A 20,317-nucleotide genomic window follows, 5' to 3' on the forward strand; every position below is an offset into this window, starting at 1 on the left:
CACTTTCACTGTCATGCTATCCAGATAAGCAGGAACAAGGTGAAACTGACGTGCTTAAAGAGTGTTAACTCTTTCCTCGCAGGGAGTTAAATGAAAGTTGAAGGGGAATTGTCCCATGAGTTACTTTTCCTATGTCTCAACTATCCTAACGTCTGTAGTATCTGGGGTACACAAAGCAATTCATTGAGGAGTAGAGAGAAAGTATTACAACTCTGTTTGTATTTATTCTCGATCACACCCTTTTAGTTTTCCTTCATCCAAGAATTTCTTTATTTTTTTCCCTTTACTCTTAAAAGATGCTTTTGTCACCTGTTGTGGCAATGGACAGTTCTTTTCTTTCAGCATTTGAAAAATTGTGCTGCCTCCTTCTGAACTCCATAGCTTCAGAGGAGAAATCTGCCTTTGAATCTAGACTTTTTCTTTATCGTTAGTTTTCAGAAATATAATTTTATGTCTTAGTTGAACTAATCTCTTTGTGTTTATCCTATGTAAATTTGTTTCAGCTTCTTGAATTTGTAGATTTGTGTCTTTGAGCAAATTTGGAAAATTTTCAACCGTTATTTGTTTCAGTAGTTCTGCAGCATGAAACACACTCTGTCTCTCCCCTCTGTCTGAGACTCTCTGATACAAAGGTTGGGCCTTTTCTATTGTCCCATGTGTCTCCAAGGCTCTGTTCCCTTTTTAAAAACTTTTTTCTTTGTTTAAAGTGGGTAAATTCTATTGGTATGGCCAAGTCCAGTGATTTTATCTTCTGTCATCTTCATTTTACCATCAGCTCATTCTGTCAGTTTATTTTTGTTCCTGAATTTTCTTAGTACTATGATTTTCATTTTTCTGGTTTATAACTTCTGTTTCTGTTGCTGAGTTAATCTGTTTTTATTTTGAGAGAGTTTGATTGTTGAGGCATTCTTGTAGCTGCTTTGAAATTCTTGAGAGATGATCCCAACATCTGATCTGCCCCCGTTTTGGTGCCTGTTGACTATCTATCACAATCACTCAGGTTGTGATTTCCTTGGCCTTGTTATGATGGATGACTTGTGTTGTACTCTGAACATTTTATTCTGTTAGGAAACTCTGGGTCCTATTTAGATCTTCTGTTTTTACAGGCGGTCACCTGGTTTAGGTTTGGCGTGTGAGACCTGGCTTGCTTTTGCTGACTGGTTTAAGCGACTGTTCAATTCTTGGAGACTTTGTGGTATGACTTTGCTTTGCTGGGTTACCGGGTTTCCACCTGCTCCTCTCCCTGTGGTGTACCACAGTGTCGGGCACGTAGGCTGTCTGCTGTGTGTTTGGCTGAACTCCGCTGCCCATGAGGAACAGAGAGCCCTTCGTGGGCTGGCTGCCTGTGGTCGGGTTCTCTGTCATTTCCCTCCCAGCACCAGCTGCCCATGTCTGGGAAGGAGATGGGAGTCTTAGCTCTGTGGGGACAAAGGCTTCCCAGGCTAGGCTGCTTTTGTCTGGCAGCATTTCCCTCACCAGCAGCCTAACTACTTTGGTAATTCTTGGTCTCAGAGAGGAATATCAGGTCTCTGGGACCAAGGACTTCCCAGTCTTAGCTGCTGTTGTTCTGGGGTCCCTCCTGCCCTTGCTTTCGGAGCTGCCCCCATACCTTTTGGCAGGGCAGGGAGTCTCAGCCCCGGTGAGAAAGAGAGGGTTGGCCCTGACTGCTCTTACCTGCTCCCCGCCGGCCCCCTCGCAGGTGATGCTGGATTTACCTGATGCTGAGCAGGACAGACGTGTGAACCCGGAGGAGAATGGGCCTCCCTGGGCTGTCTTCTGTAGCCACTCTGAGAGTTAGGCCTCCTTTGTCGTTTGGGGGACATCCTGCTGCGACCGCGTCCGCAATCCTGGGGTCCCACGTGGTTCACTTTGCTCTTACCGCTGTTCAGAGTTCTTCCATCGTCTCTTCCTTATTTCCTGGTTTATAGTTGTGCTTAATGAAGAGGAGCAGGGACAACTGTATTTACACCAGTTTGCCCAGTGACTGCATCACATTAAAAAAAAAAGGTGATAGAAGTTTAGAGACAGTTGGGTATAAGATTCAGTGACTACTAGGTTGCTTGGTACTTAAAGCTCTCCATGGTTTGGTCAGAAAGTATATCTCTAGCTTTTCTACCCAATCAGTTCAGTTCAGTTGCTCAGTTGTGTCCAACTCTTTGCAAACCCATGAACCGCAGCACGCCAGGCCTCCCTGTCCAATACCAACTCCCAGAGCCCACCCAAACTCATGTCCATTGTGTTGGTGATGCCATCGAATCATCTCATCCTCTGTCGTCCCCTTCTCCTCCTGCCCTCAATCTTTCCCAGCATCAGGGTCTTTTCAAATGAGTCAGCTCTTTGGATCAGGGAGCCAAGGTATTGGAGTTTCAGCTTCAACATCAGTCCTTCCAATGAACACCCAGGACTGATTTCCTTTAGGATGGACTGGTTGGATCTCCTTGCTGTCCAAGGGACTCTCTCAAGAGTCTTCTCCAACACCACAGTTCAAAAGCATCAATTCTTTGGTGGTCCATACGTACATCCATACGGGACTACTGGAAAAACCATAGCCTTGACTAGACGGACCTTTGTCGGCAAAGTAATGTCTCTGCTTTTTAATATGCTGTCTAGGTTGGTCATAACTTTCCTTCCAAGGAGTAAGCGTCTTTGAATTTCATGGCTGCAGTCACCATCTGCAGTGATTTTGGAGCCCCCAAAAATAAAGTCAGCCACTGTTTCCCCATCTACTTGCCATACCCAATATTACTGCCTTTAAAAACTTAGGGGTGTACAATATTGGTGTGAGGGCTTCCCTGGTGGCTCAGTGGTAAAGAATCTGCCTGCCAATGCAGGAGACATGGGTCAGGAAGATTCCCCTGGAGAAGGAAATGGCAATGCATTCCAGTACTGTTTCCTGGAAGATCCCATGGACAGAGGAGTCTGGTGGGCTAGGGTTCAGGGGGTCTCAAAAAGCTTGGACACGACTTAGTGACTAAACAACACAATATTGGTGTATTCACTCTTTTTAGACAATCTGTACTTTTTCCTGTATATTTACTGAAGTTATTTTCTCCTTTTAGTGTATCAGAATTATAACCCTGTTCAAGATTTTTCTTTTTACTTCTTTCATGATTTTTTTCCCCCTGAGTTCTCAGATACAATATGGATTACTTTTTCTGACTTTTAACATCTGTTACTCATGTGACACTTTAACATTTTGAACTGAGTGTACTCTGAAAGTTTATTCTTTGGAGATGAACTTTCCTAGAGAAGCAGTGCTTGCAGTGACATTTGGATTCTTAAATTTATTGGTAATGTACTTAATGTGTGGATTGTAACCACCTTGTCATAAGGGTCTAATAGAATATACCCTTAAGTTTTGAGTCTGTCTTGAAATTCCAGAACTATGTATCTCCCTAGTCTTTCATCTCTTCCCCTCCAGTGTAGTTGTAACACTGAGTTCCATAGGAGTGATAACTTTTATGGCTTATGTCAGAGACTACTGCCTGGTATACTAGGAGAAACTTTTTGGGGACTGGAGTTAGAAAAACAGACCGTCTAGTTTCCAGAAGAAGGAAGTTAGCATCGGTGGAATGGTGACAGTCGTCAGCTACAGATAAAGAGACGCCGGGACCCCGGACCACCCCTGCGTTCCACTCCTGCACAGGTACACCTACCGCCTGTGCTGTTTTTTCACCCCAAATAAATTTCCGTTTAACCTTTATCCTTTCAAGGACCGTAGGGAGCAGCAAGCACTGTAAGCACCTTCTGAACACCTGAAGCAGGAACTTTATGGTTTTCATAGTTTAGTTGCTTGTAGGAAGTTAAGGAAAAGTTACTCTGAGAAAACTGAGAAACCTTTCTACCTCTTCTGTGAAGCCTTTTTATGCATCTTTATATAGATCATGTGTATTTTAGTGTTCTCGCTCTAGACTCTCCATACTTCTGACTCTTTAGTCTCCATATGCTTACATTAAAGCCTTTGAGAACAGGAACTGGGTACCTTTGAATTCACATATCTTTGAATTTCTAGTACAACTCGGTATGTGTTTGTGTGTGTGTGCATAGATATAAAGTTAGGATGGATTCAGAGCCAGTCTGAGTTGTATCTCAGCTTCCATTGTTTCCCCAGCATGCTGTTTCACTGTTTTGGCTTTGTTTTAGTAAGTTGCCATAGCCTGGTGTATTCCAGACTGTTCTGTATCTTTTTGTGTATTATATTGTGTCTCAAAGTGAGTCCTATAAAAATCTTTCCTAGTAGTCTCTTTGACTGTATAGAGTCCATTCATGTGTCTTATGTGAAATAGACCAGACCTTTTGACCTCTCATTTCAGAAATCCTACTTTCTCCCAGAAGAGTATAATTACATTTTATTGTTATTTTACTATGGTAGTGGCAGGTGTGTTCTACTTTTCACTCTTCTGTGCCTCATCTATTTGCATTCCTTTCAGAAAAGAAATGGAAAGCAAAAAAAAAAAAAAAGACTCTCAAGACAGATTTGTGTTTTTTTTTGCAATTCTGGGACTAGAATGGATAAAGTTAGAAATTATAGTCTGTAATGAATCTATTGAATAAACTTCCATGCTTCTTTTATATGAATTTCTGTGATTTAAATGCTTTCTCTGGTATTTATTGTGAAATGTTTCATTGTAAGAAAGATTGACATATAAAAATTCACTCTAATATAAGGAATAAATTTAGAAATTACCTGATGGCTTAGCTATGAATTTTAACCTTGTTTCAGAGAAAAAATTTACCTTTAATTCACTCTGTGAGGCATTTTAATCAATATTGCTGTTTTATGTTTCAGCATATGCTTCTACTTTTGTCTGTATTTACTAATTTACTTCTGAAAGCCAAAGGTTTTCTGAGAAAAAGAAACAAGGTTTGAGTTACCAAATAGAATGGTCACGGTATTCTGCTTTAGAATATGGTGCTAAAATTGGATTAACTCTTAATGGACCTTTTAATCTCTGTTGCTTTACTTAAATTTTATTCTTCTATTTACTTTGAAATGTTGTGTAAAACATGGGCAGTAAGCCTGGGTAGTTAAATTCATTTCTTACAACTGTTTTGCGTATGAATTATTCATATTTTCTTACAGAATTACCATTTTCCCTAGAAGTGTGTGATTTACAAGGATTGATCACATTCACAGATAAGAAATTTGGCCTCAAGATACATCATTCCTAAGAATATGACATTAGAATATTTAATTTTTCAAATTTCAGTTTATTTTTAGGCAACTTAAAGTGTCCTAAGTATTTGAACAATTCAGTGTTAAAAATTATTCTTGGAAGATCTTTTTTAGATATCAGTATTTTCTGGCAATGTTTGTCATTGTAATTACTATGTCTCTTTGATAAGACTTAAATTATCTATTTAGAAATACAGAGGTATTAGGTACATTCCAGTGGCTTTTTCAGGGAAAAAGTCATTTTATGCTGATTGTACTAATCTTAAAGAATATGAAGACTATGGGTATTACTGCCAGAGCCCGTTGGAATATTTTCTTCTCCCAAGTGATAAAACACCTCCTCTGCTAGTAATGAGGATGAATTCCAGATGCATATTGTGTCATAAATCTCCTAGTGAAAGATCTCCTAGTGTCATAAGTCTCCTAGTGGAGACCATGCAAGCACAGGTATGTACTGTACTACAATATTCAAGATGAGGCCACTAAAAAGACACTAAATATTATATTAATATAGTAACTAAATATTAAGATAAAATCCCCAGTGTTAATACTCTGTTAACCATATTGAATATTTGTCTAGCTAATCTAAGTCATATAATTGTTTAGCTTGCCTGTTAACTTAGAATTGCCCATTTCTTTTTTATCTTTAATAAAATAGGTGTAACTGGTGTTACCTTTTGAAATGTAAACAAATTTGTTTTTACATTCAGTGAGTAGTAGCCTTTGCGAACATGTATGCCTCTGGGGGAGATCTCAAGGCAGACAGTGACAGCTCTGCGCTCTGTTAAAGGTGGGGTTTGGCACGGGTGGCAGGGCGGGAGGTTCTGGGGGAGAGGCATCCTTTAGGGTGGTGAGTCTCTGGGAAGGTCAGGACACGTGGGTGAACGGTGCTGCCGGCGCCCTGCTTGTCTTGTGTGAACCTTATTCACACCAGCCTTGAAACTCACTGCACGACTTTTCCTCTCAGTTGCCTTCTCTTCAAGGGTGTGAAAACTCGGGAATTTGTGAAATATTAAAATCCCAACAAGTAGTGCTGGGAAAGCTGGACAGTTATGTGTAAAACAATGAAATTAGACCATTCCCTCGCATCACATACAAAAATAAAGACCTAGAGGTAGGACATGGCACCACAGAACTCCTAGAAGAGAACATAGACCAAATACTCTTTGACACAGATTGTAGGACTATTTCGTTCATTCTGTCAAGGCAAAAGAAATAAAAGCAAAACCAAATAAATGGAACTTAGTGAAACTTAAAAGCTTTTGCTCAACAAAGGAAATCATTAACAAATCCAAAAGACAGCCTATGGAATGGGAGACATTATTTGTAAATGATTCCACCCACAGAGGATTAATATCTAAAATATAGACCACTCACAAACTCAGTATCAAAAATATAAGCAGGTCAAAAAAAAAAGCTAAATAGACTTTTTTCCCAATGAAGACACAGGCACATGAAAAGATCCTTGACTTCTCTAGTTATTAGCAAAATGCACATCAAAACAGCAATGAGGTAGCATCTCACCCCAGTTAGAATGGCTGTTGTCAAAAAGTCTACAAATAATAAATGTTGGAGAGGATGTGGAAAACAGGGAACCCTTGTACATTGTTGGTTGGAATGCAAATTGGTGCTGCCATTATGGAAAACAGTATGAAGGACCTTAAAAAACTTAAGAGTTACCATATGATCCAGAAGTTCCACTCCTGAGCATATATCCTGAAAAAACAAAAACTCTAATTAAAAAAAAATACATGCACCCTGATGTTCATAACAGCACTGTTTGCAATAGCCAGGACATGCAAACAATTCAGGTGCCCATCAACAGGTGATTGGCATAAGAAGTGGTTTATATACACAATAGAATATTAGTCATGAAAAGACGGAAATGTTACCTTTCGCTGCAGTATTGGTGAACACAATAGTATGCTTAGTGAAGACAATTCAGAGAAAGACAAATACCACATGGTATCACTTACATGTGAAACCTAGAAAAAATACACGAATGAACGTGAATACAAACAGAAACCGACCCCCAGACAGATGGTGAATTTACATCACCACAGCGTGGGGGCCGTGCTAGGGCAGTGGGGCTCACAGGCAAACCACTGCCCGTGAGACAGGCACGGGGGTCCTGCCCAGTGTGTCTGCACAGTCTGCGGCGTGCTGTGTGCCTGAGACCGCGCAGCAGGTCAGTCAGCCGCGCTTCACTGAAGTCCAGTGCCAGACCCACTGACCGGTGTAGTTTAGGGACGTGTTTGCTCTCCTGTCCCAGGAATTTCTATGTAAGTATTAGATACTGCAAAAATGAAAATAGCTCTAATAATTAAAAGGTAAGCAACGATAGAAAAAATTATTCTACACTTTTATTTCTTACATTCTAGTCTTGTATTTACTTGTGATGCAGTGATTTACTGATTCTTTTTTTAATCTGCCACTAAAGCACTGATATATCATTAGAGTAATAATTGTGCAATTCATGCTTATTATTAATAGTCCTAAAGCTCTTTATTATCTTAAGCTACATTCATGAAGTCTACCCGTGGTTTATTTTTTTTAATCATTAAGACATAATTGTAAATTGGGACTTGGCATTATTTGATAACACAATTATGGGGACCACAAGATTTTTGGGAACAGAATACAAATAATCTTGACACATCCTAAAACTTTGACTGAGAAATGTTGCCATGACAACCATCTGTTAACACTGTACTTAAGGCTACCCATGAAAACAAATGATGAGCTACACTCTCAATGTAGACTTCTAAATTGGCACTTGGACAACTACTTATAATTCAACTAGAAATTAGGTTGAAATTCTGGGAGGTGAGCAAGCTGGAATCACTCTTATTGCCATAGAGAAGGTGTGTAAATTTTATGCCAGGTGTGCTTTAGGGAGAATTCTCATATCTCTTGGCTGAGTTGCCCCAGTGATTTAGTTGTCAGAACTGCTTCATTGACCTTCCTATTCTATAATTCAAATGAAAAAACTTTTTGGAATTGATTATATTAAATATAAGAGTTAAAGGTCTCAGTGAGACTTTCTGAAAATTTTTACCTCTATGGTAGTTCCACAACGTGGCATGAATTGGCTCTTTGATAACATAACATTCATTTATCATATACGGTAGATAAATATTTAAGATTTTAAAAATTAATGGCACTTAGTCATGTTACAGATAGTATGTTCTAAATTTGACTCTTCTTTTTAATTACCTGATATATATATTATTTAGAGTGAGAAAATTATTATACCACTGAGTTTTATTTTAATGTAATGTTCTTTACCACACTGAAGAGACCAGTGAAATCAAAACAGAATATGTTGGAACAGTAGGCCAAAAGACAGAAGACTGAAGTTCTTAACTGAAACTTAGTACCTGTGTGATGACAGTCAGAATTTTATCTTCTCAAGGCTTTGGTTTTCAAAGTGAAGTGGAGACTATACATTCAATCTAATGTGACTTCTGAGATTTAGCAAGCCAGTGTGTCTGGGAGCATGTTAAAAATGTGTCCCCAGCTTCTCTTTATAAAAGCTTGGTTTTCAGACAAGGGGTGATAGATACTTGCTTGCCTTTGCTTGTACTACGCGTGACTGTGTGCTCAGCCATGTATGACCCCATGTGACCCCATGGACTGTAGCCCACCAGGCTCCTCTGTCCATGGGATTCTCCAGGCAAGAACACTGGAGCCAGCTGCCATTTTCTGCTCCAGGGGAAGCTTCCTGACCCAGGCATCCTTTGTCTCTTGCATCGGTGGGTGGGTTCTTTACCACTGGTGCCACCTGGGACATCCCCTTGCCTGTACTGTGGGCTGACTTTAAATCTGCTCTTGGGTAGTTTTAAAAAATATTCTGATCAGTTGACAAAACCCAGAAATTCTCTTTTTTTTTTTTTTGGCCATGCCACAAGGCTTGTGGGATCTTAGTTCCTGACAGGGGATCGAAGCCGGGACCTTGACAGTGAAATCACCAAGTCGTAACCACTCGATCACCAGGGAATTCCCCAGAAATTCATAGTTTAAAAAATGTATTAAGGTCTTAGAGTTTCCTTCCATTCCCTCCTTTAAAAATAAGTTGTCCAATTTAGACCAAATAATTTGATGTTTCAAAAAATTTTTGTTTCATTTTCACAGGTAACTGATAAGTGGAGAAAGTATGTTTCTTTCACCATAGTAGTGAAATGTTAGTACTTAATGAATTAAAGCATAAAACCCTAATGTCAAGAACACTTGAATAGTCTAAATCAAGTATTTTATAGCTTTTGCCTCAGAGAAATTTAATCATTAGTCTTGATTGTAGGTTTGTAGATATATTGATGATAAATCACTAGCAAGCAGATGAAACAAAACTGTTAACTCTATTCATTACAACTTTGATGCATAGTTTTATGTCTTTTATTTCTTTTGACTTATATTTTGGTACAGTTTTCATTTTCCTTCGGTACTAGTAAATCTGTGAAACCAGGGAAGACACTGCTACTCGTGTTTCTTGGAGGCAGTCTGCTTCCATTCCTCTGATTCTTCTCCACATTCAAGAAGGTTGCACAAATTTACCTGCCCCTCTATAGAAAGCAGAGCAAAGATAAAGATAAGAATATGGGGTATAATCTCCATGTGTAGTCAGTCGCGTCTGGCTCTTTACAGTCCCATAGATTGTATCCCACCAGGCTCCTCTGTCCATGGGGTTTTTCCAGAAGGAAGACTGGAGTGGGTGCCATGCCTTTCTCCAGAGGATCGTCCCAACCCAGGGATCGAAGTCACATCCCCGCACTGCAGGCAGATTCTTTGCCTTTGAGCTACCAGGAAAGCCCTGTAATCTCTGTAGGACATACCAAGTCTGGGACAGTTGTTGAGGAGCGAGCTGTGGTTCTTTCTGGCAGTCCTTCTGAGTGTGGCTTTTCTTTCCTGTGGAGCAAAGGGGAGAAGAAGTGAGGTCAATAAAGATGATGGGCAAGTCAAGGATCCAGTCTCCTTCAGCACCTCTCCATTCTCCAAACTCCATGTGACTTAGTGTCTCTGTTCCCTGCCTTACCTTTGAGTTATATTCTGATGGAGTTTCTGCCTGTTGACTCTGTTTTCCCCAATGATAAAGTTACAGAAGACCTCCTTTGTTACCATGTTCATCACAGCCCAGGTCAGAGGCACAGTGTTGGGTGAAGCTTTAGTGTCATCGTGTGCCTCCAGTGGCTTGCCTTTCTCAGCCCTTCGCAGCCCCAGCAGGAATATCTCATCTATTCTAAGGGAGGAGTTGGATCGCTCCCCTCATCAGGGTGTGTGTCAAGCGCTGCTGCCTTTTCCCAGTTTGACAGATTGGAGTTTGCCCCTCTGTCCGTGTTTCTATGAAACTGCAGCTAACAAACTGTCACTGGACTCCCTTTGGGTACTTTGTCCCTCCCTCTTAGACAGACTCACAAATCTAAATTCTGAGGCTCCAGGCGCCTTCCTTTTGATCTTCGTTTTGAGCTAAAACAGATTGAGAGCGTCCTACTCTTAATGGACTCCTCCTCAGTTGCAGGGATTTGGTCATCCGTTTAGTCCACTCCCAGTTTTGTCTTCTCCCCACCTAACGTGCTTTCCTGCCCATCAGTAGAAAGGTTATTTTCGTGACTTCAAACCAAGAGTGACCCTCTGGATAACAGCCATTCTGGCAATAATAAGCGTTCCAGATCCCCTTTCTCCTGTTATACCCCTAAAGATGGCAGTAGCGCCCCTCATCTTTAACCCCAGGTAACACCACAGCCATTATTTAAATTGCAGAGTTAGGGGCCCTTTCCCAGACAGAGGCTCTCCAGGCACTGCTTTTGTCTGATTGATGTATGGTTGATTTACATGCTGTGCTGGTTTCTGGTGTACAGAAAATTAATTCTGTATGTATACAATAAGACTTTTCATTTGTCTGTTTTATATATGATAATTTATATTTGCTTAATTTATCCTACTTAATTTATCCCTACCCCTACTTAATTTGTCCCTCCCTACCTCTTTGCCCCTTTGGTAACCATAAGTTTCTTTTCTATGTCTGTGAATCTGTTTCTGTTTTGTGAGTTCATTTGCATCATTTTTTGAGATTCCACATATAAGTGGGATCATATGATATTTGTCTTTCTCTGTTTGACTTCACTTCATGTGATAATTTCTAGGCTTGTCTATGTTGCAGCAGATGGCTTTATTTCATTCTTTTTTATGGCTGAGTGATAGTCCATTGAGTGTGTGTGTGTGTGTGTGTGTGTGTGTGTCTGTGTATGCACACACCACATCACCACATCACCTTTATCCATTCACCTGCCCATGGACCTGTAGGTTGTCTCTCTGTCTTGGCTATTGTAAACAGAAGGTGCTTCATCCTAATGATGTGAAGGGGCATCTTATTGTGGTTTGTTTTTGTATGTTACTGACTGATGGTGTTAACATCTTTTGATGTGCTTACTGTCTATTTTTCCATCCTCTTTTGTTAAGTATTCTACCTAATTTCTTAAAATTGGGTTGTTTGTCATCTTTTTTTGAGATATGCATTCTCTGTGTTACATAGAAATGATCTGTCATTTATATGTGTTTCAAAAAATGTTCTTCCAGATTGTAGTTGGACTTTTCTTTTTTTTTTTTTTAATGAGATTTTGGAGAAGTACTTATTTTTAATTAGATAAATTCTATTTTTTGTTTAATGTGCTTTTTGTATCCTAAGGAATTTTGGTCATGAGGATGTTCTCTTGTGTTTACCTCCAGGACCTTTATAGTTCTGGTTTTATACTTGGGTTGAAATGGAGGCAGAAAACTTTCTTCTATCCTTCTAGTTTCTCTGGTTAGTGTAATATTTAAATTGACACAGGACAGATTAACAGGAGAAGAAAAATCAAATCTAATTTTGTACATATAGGAACCCCATAGGCATGAGAAGTTCAGAGTTAGGAATCTAAAAGATACATATGCCATCCTGAACTAAGGAATGTATAGGAGCCCAAGGCTTCAGAGAGGAGGAGGGTGATTCTCAGAGAAGAAGAGCCGGTGTTTAGTAATGGGTGTTTGCCTTGTCAGTCACATAGGCCATGAAAAGTTATTTCTGGTAATGACTGTTACTGTGGGCAAATAACCACATTTCAATTCTTAAGAGGGAGGTAAAATTTTCCCTTGAGTCCACAGGGTCCCCGTTGCCTTTACTTCAGAATAATCCAAATGCCAACGTCTTAAGGAGGCCTGTTAGGAACCCCTGCAGATCTTACATGTAAAATGTTCTTTCAAAGCAATCATTATTGTTCCTTTTGTTGACCTATCAGAGGGTGCTGGCTGGGTACAGAGAGTTTCAGAAGGTAAAATACTTCAAAATGGCTGTCCAGGACATTTTAAAGCCATGGTTGGGGTGAGTTTTTACATCAAGATGTTTGACTATTTGTTGCAATTGGTCCTATAGATCACAGTTATATTTCAGTCTACGTGAAAGTGCTGCAGTCAATATGTCAGCAAATTTGGAAAACTCAGTAGTGGCCACAGGACTGAAAAAGGTCAGTTTTCATTCCAGTCCCAAAGAAAGGCAATGCCAAAAAATGTTCAAACTACTGCGCAATTACACTCATCTCACACGCTAGTAAAGTAATGCTCAAAATTCTCCAAGCCAAGCTTCAGCAATACGTGAACCGAGAACTTTCAGATGTTCAAGCTGGTTTTAGAAAAGGCAAAGCAACAAGAGATCAAATTGCCAACATCCGTTGGATCATTGAAAAAGTGAGAGAGTTCCAGAAAAACATGTACTTCTGCTTTCTTGACCATGCCAAAGCCTTTGACTGTGTGGATCACAATAAATGTGGAAAATTCTGAAAGAGATGGGAATACCAGACCACCTGACCTGCCTCTTGAGAAACCTGTATGCAGGTCAGGAAGCAATAGTTAGAACTGGACGTGGAACAACAGACTGGTTTCAAATAGGACAAGGAGTACGTCAAGGCTGTATATTGTCACCCTGCTTATTTAACTTATATGCAGAATATATCATGAGAAACGCTGGGCTGGAAGAAGCACAAGCTGGAATCAAGATTGCTGGGAGAAATATCAATAACCTCAGATATGCAGATGACACCACACTTAAGGTAGAAAGCGAAGAGGAACTAAAGAGCCTCTTGATGAAAGTGAAAGAGGAGAGTGAAAAAGTTGGCTTAAAGCTCAACATTCAGAAAACTAAGATCATGGCATCTGGTCCCATCACTTCATGGGAAATATATGGGGAGACAGTGGAAACAGTGTCAGACTTTATTTTTCTGAGCTCGAAAATCACTGCAGATGTTGATTGCAGCCATGAAATTAAAAGACGCTTACTCCTTGGAAGGAAAGTTATGACCAACCTAGACAGCATATTGAAAAGCAGAGACATTACTTTGCCAACAAAGGTCTGTCTAGTTAAGGCTATGGTTTTTCCAGTGGTCATGTATGGATGTGAGAGTTGGACTGTAAAGCAAGCTGAGTGCTGAAGAATTGATGCTTTTGAACTGTGGTGTTGGAGAAGGCTCTTGAGAGTCTCTTGGACTGCAAGGAGATCCCACCAGTCCATCCTAAAGGAGATCAGTCCTGGGTGTTCATTGGAAGGACTGATGTTGAAGCTGAAACTCCAATACTTTGGCCACCTGATGCGAAGAACTGACTCATTTGAAAAGACCCTGATGCTGGGAAAGATTGAAGGTGGAAGGATGAGATGGTTGGATGGCATCACCAACTTAATGGACATGAGTTTGGGTAAACTCCGTGAGCTGATGATGGACAGGAGGCCTGGCGTGCTGAAGTTCATGGGGTCGCAAAGAGTTGGACATGACTGAGTAACTGAACTGAACTGAACTGAACAGGGGAATACTATGGTCTAATGCAAGCTTTTTAAAAGAAAGACTGAAACATAGCACCACAGAATTTTTCTTTTTCACCTCTTTTTCCCTTCCCTCCTTTCTCCAGTCTGTCCCCTACCTTTTTTCCTCCTTTTTTAATTTATATGTCTTTCTGCCATTGCAGCATTGTGGGCTCTCATAGCTGAGACTTTTTAGATGATAAAATATTCCCTAAGTAGTGATTAGTTCTTGAGATCAGATAATGGGGTGTTCTTTTATAATAACCTGTTTGCATCATTGGTCTTGTGTACCTTGATGATACTGTAATGTTTGTTGCTTTATTATGCTGTAGGAAATTACTTGGGAAAGATATGGGACTATATTCACTCAAAGAGGCATCCATAACTCATGACCAGCTGTGGAAAAATTAGATCTTAGGAATGTGGTTTGGGTAGAACAATAATTCTGTATGATGAAGTGAGGATTGGAAATTTCACATTGCAAAATGAAATTTCCTCATGTACTGATGACACAGCATTCTGCAATGACAAATAACAGCATAGCCTAAGCTTTATGGTGGGAGGAGAGTGTATGTTGTGTTCTACTTACAGGGGTACCATCATTTTGAAGGCGGAGAACTCTGATAAAAGTTTGCTATAATGTAGATCTTAAAGTTCTGTTGTGTAGTAACACTTCTTAAACCTGTTTTATAACCTCTTGAGGTTACAACTTCTTTGTGTGCTGTTGATTGAATGGTATGAATGAAATATCCCTTAGGTCTATTTGCCATGGCCTCAAATGCATGTTACAGAAATTGCATTTCTCACTTAAGGTAAAAATACCATTCTTTCTTTATGCCATAGGATAAGAAGTGGGTTCTCAATCACGAAGATGTCACATTGGGAGAATTACTGGGCAAGGTATGTAATCCACTGAACTGAATGACCAGAAGTCTTTATAGTGATTGTGAATGCCGTGATTCTTCGTTTTCTTCAAAGCCTTTCTAATATTCTTGCACACAGCAAAGTACATTCGCACATGAACCTAGAAGAACACAGTGCCGTATCTGTTACAAATACTGTGATGTTCATGGAAAAAGAAGTGTGAAAATCTTTGAAAAGTTTAAGGATTACCTTGACTTTTAAAAAAATAGTATATTGTAAATTTTCCTCTGAAAGGATTAAAAGCCGCAATAATTTTTATTACATTGTAGTAAAACCAAAACTAGTGAGCTGAGATTTGGAAAGAAACTGTGAGGTAATAAAAATGTAAACACCTAATAGTCTTATTCCACTTGTTTGTGGTTACACATGATAGTTCAGAAAAAATGCAGTACTGCTCCTTGGGATCTCAGGATTTATGTAGAATGAGTATGTGACAACATTTAGGGATCTCAGGATGTATGTAGAATCACAGTATGTGACAACATGGGACATGTTGTTTCAATCTGAGAATGATGTGGGCAGGACACGTTTCAATACCATTGTGTAGCTAGCTCTGTTAGTGGTCAGAGGAGGTAGCTATATATGATAAAAGTCACTTTCTTACAAACCGGCTGGAAATTTCTTCCAACTCATAGGCAATATGAAAGTATATTATACCTAATAATAATGGCACATATTTAATAATTAAATGGGTTATTTGGACATTGATTATTAATTTATAATTGAGTTCCAATAGACAAGCATTAACTTCTTTATTGATGGCTTAATTAGTGAGGTTTGAATTGAGTTGGGATTCGTAATACAATGGAAGAAATAATGTAAAATCCAGATAGGGAAAACTGTTACTCATACACTTCTGAGTGATCAGTACTAGAATTTAAGGCTCAGCATTTCAAGTAAAGAAATAAAATGATTATCCATTACTTTTCTTGATTCAAACTTGATGAATTGACAGATTTCCCCTATTTTTTAGCTTTACTATATGTTAGGAAAGTGAATCCCTGTTGAAACAATATACTTTGCAGAATTCTTTTTATTTTAATTATTTTTCCAAATAGAAGCATTAAATTGCTATTAGAAAACAGTTTCTATTGATTGCTAATACTTATTTAGTAAGTAAATTCTAAAGAATTTCAAGCTACAGTAGCTATTATGTTTATTTCCTCTATTATGTAACCATAATTCTTAAGGAAATATTTCACTTTTTCATTACTTTAAGTAATTCAGTATCAGTGATTGGGCTAAAAATTATTACAAAGAAAGTAATTTCCATGAAAATACAATTAAATATAGTTTTAAGATTAAACCAGTTACTGAAAAAGTGTGTTGAGAAGGGCAGATTTTTCAGTACTAAGGAAAAAAAAAATGTTTTCAGTTAGAGAGATTTCAGTTATTATGTGATACATGATACTTCACATATTAGGAATTTTATCCATTAGGTCCTTACTTAGTAAGGTTATTTGAAAGAATAATTATTTTCAATGACAAGGCAGTAGCATATACCAGTTTTAATAAATTTAATCATTTTAATAAAACAAACACTTCAACGTTAGAGACATGTATGGCTTAATTTCAGGCTTCCTGGTGACTCAGATGGTAAAGAATCTGCCAGCAGTGCTGGAGACCCAGGTTTGATTCCTGGTTTGGAACGATCCCCTGAAGGAGGGCAGGGCAACCCACTTCAGTATTATTGCCTGGAGAATCCCCATGGACAGTGGAGCCTGGTGGGCTACAGTTTGTGGGGTTGCAAAGAGTTGGACACAACTGAGTGACTAAGCATATAGCTTAGTTTCAGCAAATATTTCTGAGTTAAAAATTTTCGTTTAATATTTTCATTACCTGTTCTGAGTATTTATCGTATACTGCTTGAAAGTGCATGAGAAAAAAGAGAATTAGCCTATACTTACATACTTTGGGATTTTAGTAGTATCATAAGGTTAATATGGCAACTGTAACTTTTACTGAACCACCGTATTTATACTGTGTTTGATAGCTGGTAATCAAGAATATTAATTCCTCAAATATTTATTGAATGCCTACTGTATGCTAGGCACTCCCCAAGGAACTTGGGATACATCCATGAAAAAAGCAGACAAATGTCCTTGCCCTTATGAAGCTCACATTCTATCTAGCAGGGAAAGACAGACAGACAATAAACTTAATAAATAGGTAAACTTCATAATGTTAAAGATGCTAATCCTGTGAAAACATAAGGAATTTATAGAGTGCTTTTGTTTGGAGTTGGGATTTTTAATAGGGGAATCCAGGTAAGCCTTATCAAAATTGTTACTTTCTGATAAAAAGCTGGTGAGAAGGGATTTGGCCACGTGGTCAAATGAGGAAAGGGGTTTTAGGCAGAGGGAGTATGAATGCAGATTACGTTGATGAGCGGGAGAGGCAGTTGGTTGTAGCCGAGTAGGCAAGAAGGAACAGACTCAGGCAGCAGGTGGCTGAGGCAGCACAGATCGTGTAGAACCATGCGGGTCAGTGGAAGCACTCTGGCTTTAACATGTGTGAAAAGGGTAAGCTGGGGGATGACTGCCTGGAGGAGCGAGATGATCATGCCTTCTACAGAGCTCACTCGGGCTCCTGTGTTGAGAGTAGGCTGAGTTGCAAGGTTAGGAAGCTCTTGTCCTTACCTGACTAAAGATGATGGTTGCTGGTCGGATCAGGGAAGTGGCAGTGGGGATGGGGGGATATGGTGGGTTCTGCCTTCATTTTCACGGTTGACCCAGCTGAATATCCTGATGGACTCTACGTGGGGTGTGAGACGTGGGGGCATCGGCTTAGGTGTAGTGGGTTTTGGGGACTGAGATTAGGGTTTTTGCGTGTAAATATTAAGGATTATCTGTTCGACTTCCAAGTGGAGATGTTGAGAAACAGCTGGGTATGAAGCTTAGAAAAGAGGTGTGGATCAAATTACAGACTCAGTAACTGGCACTTGCTGGGTGGTTTGCTTCGATGCGTTCAGCAGTGGGGTGAGTCTCCGTAGAGGAGAGAGAGCTTGGGCCCCGTCACTTCAAAATCAAGAGGCTGCAGAGAAGAGAAGCAAGATGACTGAGGCTGAGGAAGAGAAATCTCCAGGAAGGCAGAAAACCGGGAGACAGGATGCCTCAGATTCCAAGAGAAAAAGGTATTTGAAGGAGGAGTGATCAGTGGTGGCATTTGCTGATGAGAGGTCACATGAGATGATGACTGAGAATCACTGAATTTAGCAATGGAGAGATTCCTGGTGACTTGACTGAGCACTTTCTTTGGCATGTTTTATGTGAAAGCCAAGCTGAAATATATGTAAGAGAGAATGGGAGGAGAGGAAACAGGGATAGCAAGGATGCAACTCTGAGGCTTTGCTGTGAAAGGAAGCAGAGACAGTGGCGGTTTTAGAAGAAATGATTTGTGTGCTGTTGGTTAACCTGAGAAAAGCAGCATGCTGGTTTGACACTAGGAATGATGTCGTGAAAAATTCATGATTTTTGAAGGAGATGAGAATTGCTGAAATGATATCATCGAGTAGACAAGAGGAGAGGGAATTTAGTTTACAATGGAGGATTGACTTTAATAGAAGCACAGTTCATCTTGTAACAGCAAGGAAGATTGGCAGGACGGTCAGTGTGGACCTGAAAGTCGGAAATTGCTTCAATTTTCTCAGTAAATCAGGAAGCAAAAAGATTATTAGCTGAGAGTGAGGTTGTAGTAGGGGAGGTACAGAATCTTTAAGAAGAGAGTTGAAGGGCGAGGAAAAGTTAATTAGAAGAATGAGCGTGTTCATGGTCTCGGGAATTGTATAATAATTATTGAGCAGTATTAAGGACCCCCTAGAGGTATGTGTTCTTAAAGTGAACCTAGTCAACATTGGTGTGGATTTTCTCCATCCACACTGAACTGTATCAGTCCAGGGTAGGCCATGCCACAACTGGTCTGGGCTGTGTATTTGATAAGGGGGTTCTAGAAATTAAGAGGAATAAAGAAGTTGGGAGTGTATGGTAGAAAGTAATTATGAGCCATGGAACTTAAGCTGAATAAGAAGGAAACTGAGGATGTTAAGGGGGTTATGGACAATAAAAAGTAATAGGATCTAAATATTTGGAGGTTCCTCTCATGAGAAATGCTGGGCTGGAAGAAGCACAAGCTGGAATCAAGATTGCTGGGAGAAATATCAATAACCTCAGATATGCAGATGACACCACCCTTATGGCAGAAAGTGAAGAAGAACTAAAGAGCCTCTTGATGAAAGTGAAAGAGGAGAGTGAAAAAGTTGGCTTAAAGCTCAACATTCAGAAAACTAAGATCATGTCATCTGGTCCCATCACTTCATGGCAAATAGATGGGGAAACAGTGGAAACAGTGGCTGACTTTATTGTTTTGGGCTCCAGAATCACTGCAGATGGTGATTGCAGCCATGAAATTAAGAGACACTTGCTCCTTGGAAGGAAAGTTATGACCAACCTAGACAGCATATTAAAAAGCAGAGACTTTACTTTGCCAACAAAGGCCTGTCTAGTCAAGGCTATGGTTTTTCCAGTGGTCATGTATGGATGTGAGAGTTGGACTATAAAGAAAGCTGAGTGCGGAAGAATTAATGCTTTTGAACTGTGGTGTTGGAGAAGACTCCTGAAGCTGATCAGCTCCAGTACTTTGGCCATCTGATGCGAAGAGCTGACTCTTCTGAAAAGACCCTGATGCTGGGAACTCTTGAGGGCGGAAGGAGAAGGGGATGACAGAGGATGAGATGGTTGGATGGCATCACTGGCTCAATGGACATGAGTTTGAGTAAAATCTGGAAGTTGGTGATGGACAGGGAGGTCTGGCGTGCTGCAGTCCATGGGGTCACAAAGAGTCGGACACGACTGAGTGACTGAACTGGACTGAACTGAACTGATAGGGTCAAAGAATTTTCAGTCTGGATACTAGAGGAAGTAAGCTAGAAAAATAAAAGCCAGCCAGAAGATGAGATAAATGAAATAGATGTTATCGAGGAGTGGCATTACTGATGATAGCAAAGTTTAAGATCTGAATCTAGAAAATAGGTTGGAACACAGATCATTGGAGGACAGATGGTCACAAAACAGAGTTTGAGGTGTTGGAAGAATCCTTAATTGTCTATTGAAATTTCCAAGTATTAAGACGGGAGTAACACCTGGCACAGTGATTCAAGAGCTCAAATAGTCAACAAATGAGGGAAAATATTTTCTAATGCAGTAGCTACTAGCTAGGGTATTGGGTATGTAATCAAATGATAAAGTTTCAAAGCTAGGGGTTTTTAGGAAGGCAGTAGAGAAAATGTTTTAAAAGCAGTGGCAGACAGCTAGTGGAATCCTTTTTTCTGTCTCCAGGCCACTGGGAGAAGGCCTGGTGTCTGTGTGTATAGGGGACTAAAAGGAAATCACAATTTTAGA

The 20,317-nt window shown here is 39.8% G+C and overlaps 1 protein-coding gene across 8 annotated transcripts in view; it reads left to right on the forward strand.

Moving 5' to 3' along the window:
* FER (FER tyrosine kinase) overlaps positions 1-20,317 on the forward strand; it is a 453,310-nt gene that overhangs the window by 277,720 nt on the left and 155,273 nt on the right. For all 8 annotated transcript variants that reach the window (XR_006342861.1, XM_043913752.1, XM_043913753.1 and 5 more), the window contains one exon: positions 14,841-14,897. Coding sequence is in view for 7 of the 8 variants with exons in the window: in XM_043913752.1 (XP_043769687.1) it covers positions 14,841-14,897 (57 nt within the window). In the remaining variant the exon portion in view is untranslated. Of the gene's footprint in view, positions 1-14,840; positions 14,898-20,317 lie in introns of those variants that run through there.

Source organism: Cervus elaphus, chromosome 9, assembly GCF_910594005.1.
Source record: "Cervus elaphus chromosome 9, mCerEla1.1, whole genome shotgun sequence".
In the NCBI taxonomy this organism is placed as follows: Eukaryota; Metazoa; Chordata; class Mammalia; order Artiodactyla; family Cervidae; genus Cervus; species Cervus elaphus.